General features: G+C 47.3%; 1 protein-coding gene across 1 annotated transcript; it reads left to right on the top strand.

The window, feature by feature from the left end:
* The first annotated feature begins 1,248 nt into the window (after positions 1-1,248).
* LOC144675702 (jun dimerization protein 2-like) lies at positions 1,249-19,936 on the top strand. The gene is made up of 3 exons (XM_078536335.1): positions 1,249-1,531; positions 4,691-4,798; positions 17,756-19,936. The coding sequence occupies exons 1-3, from the start codon at positions 1,331-1,333 to the stop codon at positions 17,936-17,938; spliced, it is 492 nt and encodes a 163-aa protein (XP_078392461.1). The 5' UTR covers positions 1,249-1,330; the 3' UTR covers positions 17,939-19,936.
* Positions 19,937-20,851: the final 915 nt, after the last annotated feature.

The following is a 20,851-nucleotide window of genomic DNA, read 5'->3' as shown; positions in this document are numbered from 1 at the left end:
AGGAGCACTGATTCATCAGCTGAGGGAGGGCGGTACATGGTAATCAGCAGGAGGTTTCTTTGCCCCTATTTGACCTGATGTCATGAGACTTCATGGGGTCCGGAGTTGATTTTTAGGACTCCCAGGGTAACTCCCTCCTGACTGTATCCCACTGTGCCCCCACCTGTTTCAGTGTGGTGGTGGTGTCTGGTACATTGTCCGTAAGGTATGATTCTGTGAATTAAATGTTTCTGGTTGATCAGAACTGAAGAAATGAATCCAGTGTGTTCTACAATTGTAACGAGGCTTCAATCTGTTCATATATTTAAAAAAGAATGACTTACATTTCTGTATCGCCTTTCACGACCACAGGATGTTGCAAAGTGCTTTGCACCCAAAGGAACAACGTCACTGTTGTAATGTAGGAAATGTGGCAGCCAACCTGCGCACAGCAAGATCTCACAAAGAGTGGGATCCTTGTGACATTGATCGAGTGCTCCCTCTAATAATAGCTTCCAGCATGAGGCTAACTCCTGATGTTTGGATAACTGGTCTGTGGTTCTCTGTTTGCTCCGTTTCTCCTTATTTAAAACACAGACTAATATTTGCTACTTCCCAATCCTTGCAAATTGTTCTCAATTGGAATAAATTCTGGAAGATCTCAATCAATGCATCCACTATCTCTGCAGCTACTCTTTTCAAACTGTGTGGATGTAAGATCTCATCTCCAGGGAATTTGTTACCACTTGGTCCTGTTACTTGTGGAGTGCTTTTTGTGTTGAGTTTTATTGTCTATATCTTTAATTCCTTTACTTGGAATACTCTACTCTCTGACTCTTGCTGTTTCAATGCTATCCTGCAGTGTAAATAGTTATCACTGTGTTCTCCAGGTAACTAATTTCCGCACTCAACAATTCACGACTCTGTCAGTGATTGAACACATGGCTACTGATGGTCAGTGAGAACCTCCCGGGTCAGTGAGGGTCAGGGTGAGGGTCAGGGTGAGGGTGAGGGAGCCCTGCCGGCCAGTGAGGGTCAGGGTGAGGGTGAGGGAGCCCTGCCGGCCGGTGAGGGTCAGGGTGAGGGTCAGGGTGAGGGTGAGGGATCCCTGCCGGCCGGTGAGGGTCATTCGGGTTACTTATTGAGCTCTTTTCATGACCTTGTCCTCCCAAAGGGTTAAGAAACAGTTTGTGAAGTGCAGTCACTGGAATGTAGGTTAATTAGTTCCGCTGGTTACCGTGCTATTAATTGTTTACTGGAGTTTGAGGTTTGTCTGTGACCTCTAACACAATCTCTGTCTATCCCAGGGATTCGGAGACGGGCCAAGACTCCATCTTTGTATTTTCAGGAGATGATGCCTGGACAGATCCCGGATCATTCATTAACAGCCGGGTCTCTCCCAGTCATAGAAACACTAAGGGGAATGCCAACAAATACACTCATAGCCAAGGAACTGAAATTCACAGATCTCCAGCACGTGGGTACAATAATTTCACCTCTACATTTCCTTGGAGTAAGGTACAGCAAGCAAGCGCTGTCACTGAAAACCGAGGTGAGATACAACTCGAACGTCACAGGCTCTTCCTGGAAAGGGATTGGAGGGTGACAGACACAAACCGGAATTAATCTCTGTTGCATTTCCGTCAACGACCTCAGGACATAATTGACACCAAGAGGCAGGAACTGGGATCAGCGACCTGTCCTGGGAGTGTTTGATGGGGACAGTGTAGAGGGAGCTTTACTCCGTATCTAACCCCGTGCTGTACTTGTCCTGGGAGTGTTTGATGGGGACGGTGTAGAGGGAGCTTTACTCTGTATCTAACCCCGTGCTGTACCTGTCCTGGGAGTGTTTGATGGGGACAGTGTAGAGGGAGCTTTACTCTGTATCTAACCCCGTGCTGTGCCTGTCCTGGGAGTGCTGATGGGGACAGTGTAGAGGGAGCTTTACTCTGTATCTAATGTTGTGCTGTACCTGTCCTGGGAGCGTTTGATGGGGACGGTGTAGAGGGAGCTTTACTCTGTATCTAACCCTGTGCTCTACCTGCCCTGGGAGTGTTTGATGGGGGCAGTGTAGAGGGAGCTTTACTCTGTATCTAACCCTGTGCTGTAACTGCCCTGGGAGTGTTTGATGGGGACAGCGTAGAGGGAGCTTTACTCTGTATCTAACCCCGTGCTGTACCTGTCCTGGGAGTGTTTGATGGGGACAGTGTAGAGGGAGCTTTACTCTGTATCTAACCCCGTGCTGTACCTGCCCTGGGAGTTTTTGATGGGGACAGTGGAGGGGGAGCTTTACTCTGGATCTTACGCTGTGCTGTACCTGTCCTGGGAATGTTTGATGGGGACAGTGTAGAGGGAGCTTTACTCTGTATCTAACCCCGTGCTGTACCTGTCCTGGGAGTGTTTGATGGGGATTGTGTAGAGGGAGCTTTACTCTGTATCTAACCCCGTGCTGTACCTGTCCTGGGAGTGTTTGATGGGGACAGTGTAGAGGGAGCTTTACTCTGTATCTAACCTCGTGCTGTACCTGTCCTGGGAGTGTTTGATGGGGACAGTGTAGAGGGAGCTTTACTCTGTATCTAACCCCATGCTGTACCTGTCCTGGGAGTGTTTGATGGGGACAGTGTAGAGGGAGCTTTACTCTGTATCTAACCCTGTGCTGTACCTGTCCTGGGATTGTTTGATGGGGACAGTATAGAGGGAGCTTTACTCTGTATCTAACCCTGTGCTGTACCTGTCCTGGGATTGTTTGATGGGGACAGTGTAGAGGGAGCTTTACTCTGTATCTAACCCTGTGCTGTACCTGTCCTGGGAGTGTTTGATGGGGATAGTGTAGAGGGAGCTTTACTCTGTATCTAACCACGTGCTGCACCTGTCCTGGGAGTGTTTGATGGGGACAGTGTAGAGGGAGCTTTACTCTGTAACTAACCCCGTGCTGTACCTGTCCTGGGAGTGTTTGATGGGGACGGTGTAGAGAGAGCTTTACTCTGTATCTAACCCCGTGCTGTACCTGCCCTGGGAGTGTTTGATGGGGACGGTGTAGAGAGAGCTTTACTCTGTATCTAACCCTGTGCTGTACCTGCCTGGGAGTGTTTGATGGGCACAATGTAGAGGGAGCTTTACTCTGTATCTAACCCCGTGCTGTACGGGCCCTGGGAGTGTTTGATGGGGACAACGTAGAGGGAGCTTTACTCTGTATCTAACCCCATGCTCTACCTGTCCTGGGAGTGTTTGATGGGGACAGTGTAGAAGGAGCTTTACTCTGTATCTAACGCTGTGCTGTAACTGCCCTGGGAGTGTTTGATGGGGACAGTGTAGAGGGAGCTTTACTCTGTATCTAACCCCGTGCTGTACCTGCCCTGGGAGTTTTTGATGGGGACAGTGTAGGGGGAGCTTTACTCTGTATCTTACGCTGTGCTGTACCTGTCCTGCAAGTGTTTGATGGGGACAGTGTAGAGGGAGCTTTACTCTGTATCTAACCCTGTGCCGTACCTGTCCTGGGAATGTTTGATGGGGACAGTGTAGAGGGAGCTTTACTCTGTATCTAACCCCGTGCTGTACCTGTCCTGGGAGTGTTTGATGGGGACACTGTAGAGGGAGCTTTACTCTGTATCTAACCCCGTGCTGTACCTGTCCTGGGAGTGTTTGATGGGGACGGTGTGGAGGGAGCTTTACTCTGTATCTAACCCCGTGCTGTACCTGTCCTGTGAGTGTTTGATGGGGACAGTGTAGAGGGAGCTTTACACTGTATCTAACCCTGTGCTGTACCTGTCCTGGGAGTGTTTGATGGGGACAGTGTAGAGGGAGCTTTATTCTGTATCTAACCCCGTGCTGTACCTGTCCTGGGAGTGTTTAATGGGGACAGTGTAGAGGGAGCTTTACTCTGTATCTAACCCCGTGCGGTACCTGTCCTGGGAGTGTTTGATGGGGACAGTGTAGAGGGAGCTTTACTCTGTGTCTAACCCCGTGCTGTACCTGTCCTGGGAGTGTTTGATGGGGACAGTGTAGAGGAAGTTTTACTCTGTATCTAACCCCGTGCTGTACCTGTCCTGGGAGTGTTTGATGGGGACAGTGTAGAGGGAGCTTTACTCTGTATCTAACCCCGTGCTGTACCTGTCCTGGGAGTGTTTGATGGGGACAGTGTAGAGGGAGCTTTACTCTGTATCTAACATCGTGCTGTACCTGCCCTGGCAGTGTTTGATGGGGACAGTGTAGAGGGAGCTTTATTCTGTATCTAACATCGTGCTGTACCTGCCCTGGGAGTGTTTGATGGGGACAGTGTAGGGGGAGCTTTACACTGTATCTAACCCCGTGCTGTACCTGTCCTGGGAATGTTTGATGGGGACAGTGTAGAGGGAGCTTTACTCTGTATCTAACATCGTGCTGTACCTGCCCTGGGAGTGTTTGATGGGCACGGTGTAGGGGGAGCTTTACTCTGTATCTAAGGTGCATGAGTGTTTGCAATGTTTTTCTGTTTGACTCTGAGAATGACTGTGACAGTTTGTAGATCCTGTTTCTTGGTGCCCGGCGGAAGGATGGTTAATGTTAAGACTATTGTTTGTCCACGATATGAAAACAAGTTGCTTATTTTAACAATTATAAACTGGAACCCGATGATGCCAGAACTGGTACAGATACAATGGGCTGAATGGCTTCGTCCTGTGGTATCTGATTGGTTGTTGAGGAGAAATGTTTATATTTCAAATTTCTTCAGACAGATCAGGAGGATGATGAACGGCGAAAGCGGAGGAGAGAGAAGAACAAAGTTGCCGCGGCCCGATGTCGGAATAAGAAAAAAGAGAGAACCGAGTTTCTGCAGAAGGTGAGAAATGTACAAGCGGTTTATCGACAGTCGCTCACTCGATACTCTCACTGATGGTTTATCGACAGTCGCTCACTCGATACTCTCACTGATGGTTTATCGACAGTCGCTCACTCGATACTCTCACTGATGGTTTATCGACAGTCGCTCACTCGATACTCTCACTGACGGTTTATCGACAGTCGCTCACTCGATACTCTCACTGATGGTTTATCGACAGTCGCTCACTCGATACTCTCACTGATGGTTTATCGACAGTCGCTCACTCGATACTCTCACTGATGGTTTATCAACAGTCACTCACTCGATACTCTCACTGACAGCGGTTTATCAACAGTCGCTCACTCGATATTCTCACTGATGATTTATCGACAGGCGCTCACTCGATATTCTCACTGACGGTTTATCGACAGTCGCTCACTCGATACTCTCACTGACAACTTTTATCGACAGTCACTCACTCGATACTCTCACTGACAGCGGTTTATCAACAGTCGCTCACTCGATACTCTCACTGACGATTTATCGACAGTCGCTCACTCGATACTCTCACTTACAACTTTTATCGACAGTCACTCACTCGATACACTCACTGACGGTTTATCGACAGTCGCTCACTCGATACTCTCACTGATGGTTTATTGACAGTCGCTCACTCGATACTCTCACTGACGGTTTATCGACAGTCACTCACTCGATACACTCACTGACAACTTTTATCGACAGTCACTCATTCGATACACTCACTGACACTTTATCGACAGTCGCTCACTCGATACTCTCACTGATGGTTTATCGACAGTCGCTCACTCGATACTCTCACTGACAACTTTTATCGACAGTCACTCACTCGATACTCTCACTGACGATTTATCGACAGTCACTCACTCGATACTCTCACTGACGGTTTATTGACAGTCGCTCACTCGATACTCTCACTGACAACTTATCGACAGTCACTCACTCGATACTCTCACTGACAACTTATCGACAGTCACTCACTCGATACTCTCACTGACGATTTATCGACAGTCACTCACTTGATACTCTCACTGACGATTTATCGACAGTCACTCACTCGATACTCTCACTGACGGTTTATTGACAGTCGCTCACTCGATACTCTCACTGACGGTTTATCGACAGTCGCTCACTCGATACTCTCACTGACGATTTATCGACAGTCGCTCACTCGATACTCTCACTGACGATTTATCGACAGTCGCTCACTCGATACTCTCACTGACGGTTTATTGACGGTCGCTCACTCGATACTCTCACTGACGGTTTATCGACAGTCGCTCACTCGATACTCTCACTGACGGTTTATCGACAGTTGCTCACTCGATACTCTCACTGACGGTTTATCGACAGTCGCTCACTCGATACTCTCACTGATGATTTATCGACAGTCGCTCACTCGATACTCTCACTGATGGTTTATCGACAGTCACTCACTCGATACTCTCACTGACGGTTTGTCGACAATCACTCACTCGATACTCTCTCTGACGATTTATCAACAGTCGCTCACTCGATACTCTCACTGATGGTTTATCGACAGTCACTCACTCGATACTCTCACTGACGATTTATCAACAGTCGCTCACTCGATACTCTCACTGACGGGGGTTTATCGACAGTCACTCACTCGATACTCTCACTGATGGTTTATCGACAGTCACTCACTCGATACTCTCACTGACGGGGGTTTATCGACAGGCGCTCATTCGATACTGTCACTGATGGGGGTTTATCGACAGTCACTCACTCGATACTCTCACTGACGGGGGTTTATCGACAGGCGCTCACTCGATACTCTCACTGACGGGGGTTTACCGACAATCACTCACTCGATACTCTCACTGACGATTTATCGACAGTCGCTCACTCGATACTCTCACTGACGATTTATCGACAGTCGCTCACTCGATACTCTCACTGACGGTTTATTGACAGTCGCTCACTCGATACTCTCACTGACGGTTTATCGACAGTCGCTCTCGATACTCTCACTGACGGTTTATCGACAGTTGCTCACTCGATACTCTCACTGACGGTTTATCGACAGTCGCTCACTCGATACTCTCACTGACGGTTTATCGACAGTCGCTCACTCGATACTCTCACTGACGGTTTATCGACAGTTGCTCACTCGATACTCTCACTGACGGTTTATCGACAGTCGCTCACTCGATACTCTCACTGATGATTTATCGACAGTCGCTCACTCGATACTCTCACTGATGGTTTATCGACAGTCACTCACTCGATACTCTCACTGACGGTTTGTCGACAATCACTCACTCGATACTCTCTCTGACGATTTATCAACAGTCGCTCACTCGATACTCTCACTGATGGTTTATCGACAGTCACTCACTCGATACTCTCACTGACGATTTATCAACAGTCGCTCACTCGATACTCTCACTGACGGGGGTTTATCGACAGTCACTCACTCGATACTCTCACTGATGGTTTATCGACAGTCACTCACTCGATACTCTCACTGACGGGGGTTTATCGACAGGCGCTCATTCGATACTCTCACTGATGGGGGTTTATCGACAGTCACTCACTCGATACTCTCACTGACGGGGGTTTATCGACAGGCGCTCACTCGATACTCTCACTGATGGTTTATCGACAGTCACTCACTCGATACTCTCACTGACGATTTATCAACAGTCGCTCACTCGATACTCTCACTGATGGTTTATCGACAGTCACTCACTCGATACTCTCACTGACGGGGGTTTATCGACAGGCGCTCATTTGATACTCTCGCTGACGGTTTATCAACAGTCGCTCACTCGATACTCTCACTGATGGTTTATCGACAATCACTCACTCGATACTCTCACTGATGGTTTATCGACAGTCACTCACTCGATACTCTCACTGATGGTTTATCGACAGTCACTCACTCGATACTCTCACTGACGGTTTATCAACAGTCGCTCACTCGATACTCTCACTGATGGTTTATCGACAATCACTCACTCGATACTCTCTCTGACGGTTTATCGACAATCACTCACTCGATACTCTCACTGACGGTTTATCGACAGTCACTCACTCGATACTCTCACTGACGGGGGTTTATCGACAGTCACTCACTCGATACTCTCACTGACGGGGGTTTATCGACAGTCGCTCACTCGATACTCTCACTGACCAGTTTATCGACAATCACTCACTCGATATTCTCACTGATGATTTATCGACAGGCGCTCACTCGATACTCTCACTGACGGTGGTTTATCGACAGTCACTCACTCGATACTCTCACTGACAGCGGTTTATCGACAGTCGCTCACTCGATACACTCACTGACGGGGGTTTACCGACAATCACTCACTCGATACTCTCACTGATGGTTTATCGACAGGCGCTCACTCGATACTCTCACTGATGGTTTATCGACAGGTGCTCACTCGATACTCTCACTGATGATTTATTGACAGTCGCTCACTCGATACTCTTACTGACAACTTTTATCGACAGTCGCTCACTCGATACACTCACTGACGGTTTATTGACAGTCACTCACTCGATACTCTCACTGACAGCGGTTTATCGACAGTCGCTCACTCGATACTCTCACTGATGGTTTATCGACAGGCGCTCACTCGATACTCTCACTGATGGTTTATCGACAGGCGCTCACTCGATACTCTCACTGACGGTTTATCGACAGGCGCTCACTCGATACTCTCACTGACGATTTATCGACAGGCGCTCACTCGATACTCTCACTGACGGTTTATCGACAGGCGCTCACTCGATACTCTCACTGACGGTTTATCGACAGGCGCTCACTCGATACTCTCACTGACGGTTTATCGACAGGCGCTCACTCGATACTCTCACTGACGGTTTATCGACAGGCGCTCACTCGATACTCTCACTGACGGTTTATCGACAGGCGCTCACTCGATACTCTCACTGAAGGTTTATCGACAGGCGCTCACTCGATACTCTCACTGACGGTTTATCGACAGGTGCTCACTCGATACTCTCACTGACGGTTTATCGACAGGCGCTCACTCGATACTCTCACTGACGGTTTATCGACAGGCGCTCACTCGATACTCTCACTGATGGTTTATCGACAGGCGCTCACTCGATACTCTCACAGATGGTTTATCGACAGGCGCTCACTCGATACTCTCACTGATGGTTTATCGACAGGCGCTCACTCGATACTCTCACTGATGGTTTATCGACAGGTGCTCACTCGATACTCTCACTGATGGTTTATCGACAGGCGCTCACTCGATACTCTCACTGATGGTTTATCGACAGGCGCTCACTCGATACTCTCACTGATGGTTTATCGACAGGCGCTCACTCGATACTGTCACTGACGGTTTATCGACAGGCGCTCACTCGATACTCTCACTGATGGTTTATCGACAGTCGCTCACTCGATACTCTCACTGACAGCGGTTTATCGACAGGCGCTCACTCGATACTCTCACTGACAGCGGTTTATCGACAGGCGCTCACTCGATACTCTCACTGACGGTTTATCGACAGGCGCTCACTCGATACTCTCACTGACGGTTTATCGACAGGCGCTCACTCGATACTCTCACTGACAGCGGTTTATCGACAGGCGCTCACTCGATACTCTCACTGACAGCGGTTTATCGACAGGTGCTCACTCGATACTCTCACTGACGGTTTATCGACAGGCGCTCACTCGATACTCTCACTGACGGTTTATCGACAGGCGCTCAGTCGATACTCTCACTGACGATTTATCGACAGTCACTCACTCGATACTCTCACTGACGGTTTATCGACAGGCGTTCACTCGATACTCTCACTGATGGTTTATCGACAGTCACTCACTCGATACTCTCACTGACGGTTTATTGACAGTCACTCACTCGATACTCTCACTGACAGCGGTTTATCGACAGTCGCTCACTCGATACACTCACTGATGATTTATTGACAGTCGCTCACTTGATACTCTCACTGACGGTTTATCGACAGTCGCTCACTCGATACACTCACTGATGATTTATTGACAGTCACGCACTCAATACTCTCACTGATGATTTATTGACAGTCGCTCACTCGATACTCTCACTGACAACTTTTATCGACAGTCGCTCACTCGATACACTCACTGACGGTTTATTGACAGTCACTCACTCGATACTCTCACTGACGGCGGTTTATCGACAGTCGCTCACTCGATACACTCACTGATGATTTATTGACAGTCGCTCACTTGATACTCTCACTGACGGTTTATCGACAGTCGCTCACTCGATACACTCACTATGATTTATTGACAGTCACTCACTCAATACTCTCACTGATGATTTATTGACAGTCGCTCACTCGATACTCTCACTGACAACTTTTATCGACAGTCGCTCACTCGATACACTCACTGACGGTTTATTGACAGTCACTCACTCGATACTCTCACTGACAGCGGTTCATCGACAGTCGCTCACTCGATATTCACCCTGTTGGCGGTTTATCGACAGTCGCTCACTTGAAACACACTGACGGTGGTTTATCGACAGTTGCTCACTCGATACACTCACTGACAGCGGTTTATCGACAGTCGCTCACTCGATACACTCACTGACGGCGGTTTATCGATAGTCGCTCACTCGATACTCTCACTGATGGGGGTTTATCGACAGTCGCTAACTCGATACTCTCACTGACGGGGGTTTATCGACAGTCGCTAACTCGATACTCTCACTGACAGCGGTTTATCGACAGTCGCTCACTCGATACTCTCACTGACGGTTTATCAACAGTCGCTCACTCGATACTCTCATTGACGGTGGTTTATCGACAGTCGCTCACTCGATACACTCACTGACAGCGGTTTATCGACAGGCGCTCACTTGATACTCTCACTGACGGTGGTTTATCGACAGTCGCTCTCTCGATACTCTCACTGATGGGGGTTTATCGACAGGCGCTCTCTCGATACTCTCACTGACGGGGGTTTATCGACAGGCGCTCACTCGATACTCTCACTGACAGCGGTTTATCGACAGTTGCTAACTCGATACTCACACTGACGGCAGTTTACTGGTGAGAGTATTGAGTGAGTAACTGACAGGCTGTTTATCGACAGTCGCTCACTCGATACTCACACTGATGATGGTTTATTGTCAGTCGCTCACTCAATACTCCCACTGGCAGTTTATCAACTGTCACTCACTGGATATTGACACTGGCTGCATTTGATTGACAGTCGCTCTCTTGATACCCACTCACCATCCTGACTTGGAAATATATCGGCCGTTCCTTCACTGTCACTGGGTCAAAATCCTGGAGCTCCTTCCCTAACAGCACTGTGGGTGTACCTACAACACCACCTTCTTGAGGGCAATTAGGGATGGGCTTTAAATGCTGGCCCAACCAGCGAAGCCCACACCCCATAAACGAGTAGATTAAAAGAAATTCTAGTCTCTCCCACAAGTGGAAACATCCTCCCAGTATCCACTCTACCAACTGCCCTCAGGATCTTATATGTTTCAATAAGATCGGGTCTCATTCATCTAAACTCCAGTGGGTATAGGCCCAACCTGTTCAACCGTTCCTCATAAGATAATCCTTTCATCCCAGGAATGAGTTGAGTGAACTTTCTCTGAACTGCTTCCAACTGAGTTTGGTGATGTCTTTGAAGAATGTCAGGCCACATACTCTTGGTACAACTAATCTCTCATTGAAGACTATTATGTCCTCAATGACTGTGAGGTGCTTGTGCTGAACAAAGTACTGCTGTAGTATTGCATTAACGGGGACATAGTCTGGCCATCCTTCCAGACAATATTCTCAGATTTGGAGACATTCTTCATCTCATTTCTGGGCTTGTTTTATTTCCTGCCACTTTTTTTGCAGTAGCTGCTAAGTGCTGGGTGATTAAGGATGTATGTGCTTCAACCCCCTCGACGAAGTGTAAATCCTCTTGTTTGATTCCTTCTGATGGTATTTGTGAAAGTGTGTATGCAATTAATTGATAGTTCCCTTGCACATACTCTGTGATGGAGTCATATCTCATCAATCTTAGTCTGAACCACTGGATTCTGGGCAGCATATTTGCAACTTCTTTCATGTTCAAAGGGTGACTAGCGGCTTTGAGGTCTGTTTTGATTTTGAAACACAATCCCATTACATAGTCTGAAAATTTTTCGCATACCCATGTTGCTGCCAATACTTCTTTTTCTATTGTGACGTATAATTGTTCTGTTTCTGTTAGTAGCCTAAAGGCAGAGTAGACTGATCTACACTTGCCGTCTCTCTGCACTTGAAATAAAATTGCGCCCAGACCTATAGACAATCCATCTGTTGCTACTATGGTCAGTAATTCTGGGTAGTAACCTGCCAAGGTTTCAGATGAGATTAAAAGTTGTTTACTCATTTCCAAAGCATTTTGCTGGTCCACATCCCAGCAGCACTGTTGCCTCTGTCGCAACAACTGCCTCAAGGGCTCATTAACCTCTGTTAAGTTTGGTAGGAACTTGCCCACTTGGTTGACCATCCCAAGGAATCTCTGAAGCTCAGCTATAATCCTGGGTTTTGGAAATTCTCGGATTACTTTTATTTTTTTGTGGACCGAGCATGATTCCAGTGGTTTGTACCATGTGACCTAGAAACTTGATCACAGGTTTGGTGAACTCTCATTTCTCACTGAATGTTAGGCCTGCTTCCTGTAAGACTCTCAGGACTGCTCTGACTCTGTGATCATGCTCTTCTCTCATGGAGCCATGTCTGAGTATGTTGTCCATATGGGATATTAATCCTTCTGTGTCTTCTAGAGTGCGAGACTTTGTTCTCTGGAAAAGTTCTGCAGTGGATGTTATTCCAAAGGGAAATCTCTTGAAACAATAATGACTGGAGGGCGTTATAAATGTGGTCAGCAATCTGGATTCTTTGTCCAGAAGCAACTGCCAAAATCCACTGTTCACATCCAATTTGGAAAAGCAAATAAAACTGAGAATTTTGGAAAAGCTCAGCAGGTCTGGTAGCATCTGTGGAGAGAGAAACAGTCAATGTTTCGTATGACTCTTCAGAGCTAAAGAGAAGTAGAAATGTGATGGATTTTATACTGGTTAAGGGGGGAGGAGCAGGTGGAGCAAAAGAGAAGGTCAGGGATAGGGTGGGAGCTCAGGAGAGATTGACAAGGATGTCATGGACACAGGACAAAGGGAGTGTTAATGGTAGTGGTAAAGACTAAAGAGGGTGCTGATAGTGGCAAAAAGGTAAGAAAGCAGAAGGTGTTAATAGCAGAACAAGGATCAACGCTGTGAGAAAGCAAAACATAAAAACAAGTGACAGATGGCCCTGTGGGTGGGGAGGTGGGGGAGGGGGTGGGTTGGGAAAAAAGGATAAACAATAAATTAAAAGAAAATAAAGGAATAAATAAATTTAAAAAGAATTGGATTTAAAAAGGGGTGGGGATGGAGGAGAGAACTCACGGTCTGAAGCTGTTGAACTCAATGTTAAGTCCGGAAGGCTGTAAAGTGACTAGTCGGAAGATGAGGTGCTGTTCCTCCAGTTTGCGTTGAGCTTCACTGGAACAATGCAGCAGGCCAAGGATGGACATGTGGGCATGAGAGCAGGGTGGAGTGTTGAAATGGGAAGCAGCATCACACAATTTTAACAGAAGGAGGCCATTCAGTACATCACATCTGCACCAGTTCACCAAATGAGCATTATGACCTAGTGCCATTGCCCTGCCTTTTCCCCATACCCCTGCACATTGTTTCTATTCAAATTATCATCTAATGCTCTCTTGAATGCCTCGATTGAACCTGCCTACACCACACTTCCAGGCAGCGCATTCCAGACCCAAACCACTCGCTGTGAAAAGGTTTCTTCTCACGTTCAAAGTGACAGGGAGGTCTGGGTAATGCTTGCGGACAGACCGAAGGTGTTCTGCAAAGTGGTCACCCAGTCTGCGTTTGGTCTCTTCAATGTAGAGGAAACCGCATTGGGAGCAGCAAATGCTGTAGACTAAATTCAGGGAAGTGCAAGTGAAATGCTGCTTCACCTGAAAGGAGTGTTTGGGCCCTTGGACGGTGAGGAGAGGGGAGGTAAAGGGGCAGGTGTTGCACCTTCTGCGGTTGCATAGGAAGGTGCCTTGGGAGGGGGTGATGGAGGAGTGAACCAGGGTGTCCCGGAGGGAACAATCCCTGCGGAATGCCGAATGCTGGCCCTGGAGAGGGTCCAGAGGAGGTTCACAAGAATGATCCCAGGAATGAAAGGCTTAACATATGAGGAACGTTTGAGGACTCTGGGTCTATACTCGATGGAGTTTAGAAGGATGAGGGGGGATCTGATTGAAACTTACAGAATACTGAAAGGCCTGGATAGAGTGGACATGGGGAAGATGTTTCCATTAGTAGGAGAGACTAGGACCCGAGGGCACAGCCTCAGAGTAAAGGGAAGACCTTTTAGAACAGAGATGAGGAGAAACTTCTTAGCCAGAGAGTGGTGAATCTATGGAATTCATTGCCACAGAAGGCTGTGGAGACCAGGTCATTGAGTGTATTTAAGACCGAGATAGATAGGCTCTTGATTGGTAAGGGGATCAAAGGTTACTGGGAGAAGGCGGGAGAATGGGGTTGAGAAACTTATCAGCCATGATTGAATGGCGGAGCAGACTCGATGGGCCGATTGGCCAAATTTCTGCTCCTATGTCTTATGGTCTTATGGTCTTATGGACAGGGGTGGGTGAAGGGAAGATGTGTTTGGTGTGGCATCATGCTGGAGTTGGCGGAAATGGCGGAGGATGATCCTTTGAATGTGGAGGCTGGTGGGGTGAAAAGTGAGGACATGGGGGACCCTATCATGGTTCTGGGAGGGAGAGGAAGGTGTGAGGGCAGAGGTGCGAGAGATGGGTAAGACACGGTTGAGGGCCCTGTCAACCACCGTGGGTGGAAAACCTCGGTTAAGGAAGAAGGAAGACATGTCAGAAGAACTGTTTTGGAAAGTGGCATCATCAGAACAGATGCGATGGAGGTGAAGAAACTGAGAGAATGGGATGGAGTCCTTACAGGAAGCGGGGTGTGAGGAGCTGTAGTCGAGGTAGCTGTGGGAGTCGGTAGGCTTGTAATGAATATTGGTGGACAGTCTATCACCAGAAATTGGGACTGAGAGGTCAAGGAAGGGGAGGGAAGTGTCAGAGATGGACCATGTGAAAGTGATGGAGGGGTGGAAATTGGAAGCAAAATTGATAACATTTTTCCAAGTCCAGACGAGAGCATGAAGCAGCACCGAAGTAATCATCGATGTACCGGAGAAAGAGTTGTGGGAGGGGGCCTGAGTAGGACTGGAACAAGGAATGTTCCACATACCCCATAAAGAGACAGGCATAACTGGGGCCCATGCGGGTACCCATAGCCACACCTTTTATTTGGAGGAAGTGAGAGGAGTTAAAGGAGAAATTGTCCAGTGAGAGAACAAGTTCAGCCAGACGGAGGAGAGTGGGGGTGGATGGGGATTGTTCGGGCCTCTGTTCGAGGAAGAAGCGGAGAGCCATAAGACCATCCCGGTGGGGGATGGAGGTGTAGAGGGATTGGACGTCCATGGTGAAGAGGAGGCGGTTGGGGCCAGGGAACTGGAAATTGTTGACATGACATAGGGCATCAGAGAAATCACGGATGTAGGTGGGAAGAGACTGGACAAGGGGAGAGAGAATAGAGTCAAGATAGGAAGAAATGAGTTCCATGGGGCAGGAACAGGCTGACATGATGGGTCTGCCGGGACAGTCCTGTTTGTGGATTTTGGGAAGGAGGTAGAAGGGGCTGTGTGGGGTTGGGAGGCTGAGATTGGAAGCTGTGGGAGGAAGATCTCCAGAGGAGATGAGGTCAGTTACAGTCCTGGAAGCAATGGCTTGATGTTTGGTGATGGGGTCATGGCCCAGGGGGAGGTAGGAAGAAGTGTCTGAGAGTTGGCGCTCAACCTGTGCAAGGTAGAGGTCAGTGCGCCAGACAACAACAGCACAGAGCACTAACTCTTGTTCTGCTATTTTGCCTTTTTGCCACTATCAGCACCTTCTTTAGTCTTTAACGCTCCCATTAACACTCCCTTTGTCTTGTATCCAGGACATCTTCGTCAATCCCCCCACCCCGAGCTCCCACCTATCCCTGACCTTCTATCCCGCTTCTCCTGCCCCACTCCATCTACTTCCCATCAGCTCTGAAGGAGAGTCACACGGATTTGCAATGTTGACTCTGTTTCTCTCTCCACAGATGTTGCCAGAACTGCTGAGTTTTTACAGCTTTTTCTATTTTTATTTCTGATTTCCAGCATCCACAGTGTTTTGATTTTATTTGTGGTAAATAAATTACTCTCGGTTAGTTGGGCGAGTTTCTCATCCACTGAGGCCATTGGATGGATCTCACGTTCATTTGTTTAGTTGAGTTAAATCCACATAGATTCTTATTGAGCCGTTTGGCTTGGGGACAGTGACAATTCCTGAACACCATTCTGTTGGCATGGTGACCGGTGAGATAACCTGTTGCTGCTGCACCTTTTCAATTTGACCCTTGACTTTGTCCAGGAATGGGTGAGGGACTATCCTCGGTGTAAAGAGGCAAACTGGTTTAGTAGGGTGACATGGTTCTTGGTCTTTAACTTCCCTAGCCCTGTAAACAATTTTGGAAATTCATTTCAAAACGTATTGTTGTAGTTCTTATCAGCAAATTCATCCACTTTATAGATTGATTTCAGTTTTAGGTATGTCTCTCCGTTTAGTAGAGAGCATTTTTGATTTTGAATGACATGGAGCTTTGAGGATTTCTCAACCTTTCTGTTTCTGCTTTGCAATGAGCTGTCCTTTGATTTTTAAAGTCATCTCCCTAGGACCTTGCAATTTGATAGGATGAGGGTTGCAATGTAATCTGTTTGAGCTTTTTGACTTCATCTGATAAAACAGAAACCCCTGCTCCTGTGTCTAATTTTAAACTCTGAGGGGTGTCCAACCAGTTCGAGTTTAATGCTCCAAAATCTGTTTTCCGCATCATTTACCTCCCCAATGAATAGATTGTTCCTCCTGCTTGTGGTTCTTCCACTTGGGTGTGACTCTGTTTTCAAATTTTCTCCCTCTTTTTACTGGTTGTCAATATTTTCGAGTGACACTTTTTGAAGTGGCCTATTTTTCCACAGTGGTGGCATTCTGCCCCACCCCACCCCCACTGGACATTCTTCTCGCTTGTGTGGTTTGTTCCCACTACACTGAAGACATTTCAAAATGGTGTTTGGCTTGCTTTTCCCCGTTTTGGCGGGCTTTGGTTTTGGCACACTTTCCCTCATGGCCTGCAAACATGTCACACTCAGTCTTCTCCATGGGACTTCTTCCCCGCAAATGAACACTTGATTCAGCTTTCCTGAGTTCCATTTGCCTCACAACCTGCATGGCTTTCACTCGTGTTAAAACCGCTCTTGTATGTATGAGATCTGATAATTCTTCATCTAGGGCCCCGCCTATGGCCCCATTGTGAATCGGCTTATCCTTTAAAATTCCATAATCACCGTTTGCTGCCAGCCCATCGAGATTGTTAATGAACAAATCCATGCTGTCACCTGGTTTTTGTTTACTTTTATTAAATTTAACCCTCTCGATTATTAAATTCAAATGGACACTGTAATGAGAGTTGAAAGCTTTCAGGACTTCTTCATAAGAGGTTGAAGTCTTATCAAGCCTTTGCCTTGCTATCTCATCGTCAGCAATATACCCTACTGCATAAATTAGTGTACTGACCTGGTATTTTTGGTCTTTTTCGTGTAATCCTAAAGCAGTTCTGTAGATGCCCACAATAGGACCTGCTTCAGTTTACATAATTTCCTTGAGTTTTAGCAAGGTTTTGAAATGCTAATTCCTATACTTGGAGATGTTCATGATTGTTTAAATGGAGATGTGTCTACCCTGACTCTGAGTATCTACTGTTTTCCACACAGGAATCAGAGAGGCTTGAGCTGATGAATTCTGAGCTGAAAGCACAGATTGAGGAGCTGAAGCAAGAGCGACAGCAGCTCATTCACATGTTGAACAGACACCGGCCAACGTGCATCGTGCGAACGGACAGTGTCAAAACCCCAGAGACTGAGAGTCATCCATTCCTCGAGCAGCTGAAGAATTGAGACATTTCCGACCCCTCGGGCAGCTTAGAAATCCCAATCCATTGAAAATGGATCCAGCCCTTACATCATTCCGGCTGAACACAGTTTAAGGAATTGCTGTAACCCAGGGAACCTCCTGAAAACCTGTTATGGTCACTATGATTTTTGCTGCCGTTTGGCTGCTTCAGGAACTTGGAGTGACAGCGATGCAGACTCACTTGGACCTGTCTTTGACCATCTGCTGTACAAATCCTCTGAACCTGGAGTGTGTGCTGGATCACACGGACTGGAGTGGGAGAGAATGCCGGACAGTGCACTGGTGTGCTTTACACACACTGACCATGGACAAAACGGGGGTTTGGGAGGGAGGAAGGGAATGGGGCTGACGACGCAAGTACTCCAAGTTTGGTACTGTCTGTGAAAGTGTATTGTTGAAGTGTGGGATCTTCCCTGGATGAAGCGATGGAGGGAACTGCCCCTCTGGAATCTTCATGTTCTGAATCCACTGCTTTGAAATGAATCCAGTAAAAGGCCTTCACGAAAGAGAAGGTGGAGAGATCAGGAGACCAATCATAACGGAGGGGATATGCAGGAAGAGCGAATGGGTTAACAGGGTGAGCCTGGATGAAATGGAACTGCTCTGAGCTCAGGGGAGTCTGAAGCCGAAGGGGCCCTGTTTCCAAACCGGACTACAGGATGATGCCCTGGACCCTGATGGTGCTGAGATCTGAGGGCCAGTGGAACTGTAAACCCTGCATTGGAGATTGAGCCACAGGCTCACATTTCCCCAATGACTAGTATCCACCCTCTATTACAGACCAATGGTCCCATCTCCCACACTACTCTCCATGTCTGTGCAGCATTAATCTCTGTCCCCCTCACAAAGTGGGATCAAATATCCTCACCTCAAGAGGAAGAAAATCCCCCTCCCTCTCTGTGACCCCACCTCTCTCTCTCCTGCCTCCATAGTGAGATTTGGATTTTGGAACTCCTGTTCTCTCAGCCCCAGCAGCTGTGGTGTTCAGTTAGGACACCAATTGCACACGGCTGTTTCTAGGGACACTGCTCCCATCATGCCTCTGCTATCAAATATAAACCAACCTGTCTATATCAGGCCAGACAAAGCTGCCCTTCCACCAGCTGCTTCTCCATCCCTCTGTTCTCCAATCCTCTGGGACAGGAAGACACTCTGGCCAGAAACCTCACCCTAACCCAGGAAACTCTGTACTGGAAAGTCCTCTAAATCCCTAACACATTCAGGCTCGGGTCCAGGAGACCAGGGACTGGGAGACATTCCCCAGTATTCACTCACCTTCCGTAAACAGTATTCCCAATTCCTGTATGTTTCAGAGCCTGACATTTCTCCATTTTTACAAAATGATTCTCCCTGATCTCACTAATGAATCAGCTCAAACAGCAACTCCAAGTAGAGAGGTGCTAGCCTGAGAAATGGCCGGTTCTGTCTCTGTCAATGTTCCATCGATTGCCAACATGTTGTAACTGAGTAACTTTGAATCAGGAGCGGGCACTGAGGGTATCTGGCATTGCTTTGGACAGTGAGGGTGTCAGTGACAAGTTGGCATTGCTGCCTGGGCACTGGATGGTTTCTGCTGATTGATTTGAGATCAGGGTTCATGGCCACAAGCTCCTGCAGTGAGAGAATTGTGGTTGTGCTGCGCTGGAATCGGATTGTATTGTGGGAGAGCTCAGGAACAGAATCACCCAATTTCAGTTCCTTTAGTGTGTGGTTTGTGATGTGGGCAGTCAGAAGAAGCAGTGCGTTTGCAGCCCGGAAGGTTCTGGATGTCACTGCCACTATCAGTGTCTTTTTGTGTTGTTACAGTGAAACTCATGAAATCCCTCATCATTGTTACTGTCTCGAGGATTCACCTGACGCTCTCTGTGCCCAAGCCATTGCTGCTGGCACAGGAACTATTTTCAGTGTTTTTTTACTTAATAATCTAGTTTTGTTAGCCAAGTCAGAATTTTATGTTGTTAAACAATCAGTAAATATCATTGTTATATACTTATGGTATGTTGGCCTTCATTTCAAAAACAATTCTGCTTTGGAAACAGCAAAGATTTCTGCAGCTCACCCTCACTGGAGCTGATAGTCAACAATCCCCCCTGTGCCCTCCTCCTGCCTCTGTCTTAAAAATATTCAAAGGCTCTGCTTCCATCGCCTTTTCAGGAAGAGAGTTTCAAAGACTCACAACCCTCTGAGAGAAATGTTTTTTCCTCATCTTTGTCTTAAATGGGCGACCCCTTATTTTTAAACAGTGACCCCTAGTTCTAGATTCTCCCACAAGAGGAAACATCCTCTCCACATCCACCCTGTCAAGACCCCTCAGGATCTTAAAGGTTTCAATTAAGTCGTCTCTTATTCTTCTAAACTCCAGTGGATACAAGCCTAATCTGTCCAGCCTTTCCTCATAAGGCAACCCGCCCATTCCTGGTATTAGTCTGGTAAACCTTCTCTGAACTGACTCTAACGCATTTACATCCTTTTTTAAATAAGGAAACCAACACTACACAATACTCCAGATGTGGTCTCACCAATGCCCTGAACAACCGAAGCATAACCTCCCTACTGTTATATTCAATTCCCCTCACAATGAACAAAAACATTCCATGCTCCAAGGGGAACAGTCCCAACCTCTCCAATCTATCCTCATAGCTGAAGTTTCTCATCCCTGGAACTATTCTTATAAACCTCTTCTGCACTCTCTCCAATGTGTTCACATCCTTCCTATAATATGGTGCCCAGAACTGTACACAATACTCCAGCTGAGGTCTAACGAGTGTCTTATATAAATTCAGCATAACCTCCCTGCTCTTGGACCCTATGCCGCTATTAAAGCCCAGGATACTATAAGCTTTATTAACTGCTCTCTCCACCTGTGCTGCCATCTTCAATGATTTGTGCATCTATAC

This window comes from Cetorhinus maximus, unplaced genomic scaffold (assembly GCF_964194155.1).
Source record: "Cetorhinus maximus unplaced genomic scaffold, sCetMax3.hap1.1 HAP1_SCAFFOLD_1108, whole genome shotgun sequence".
NCBI classification, from domain to species: Eukaryota; Metazoa; Chordata; class Chondrichthyes; order Lamniformes; family Cetorhinidae; genus Cetorhinus; species Cetorhinus maximus.
This window is presented reverse-complemented; position numbering and strand designations above follow the sequence as displayed.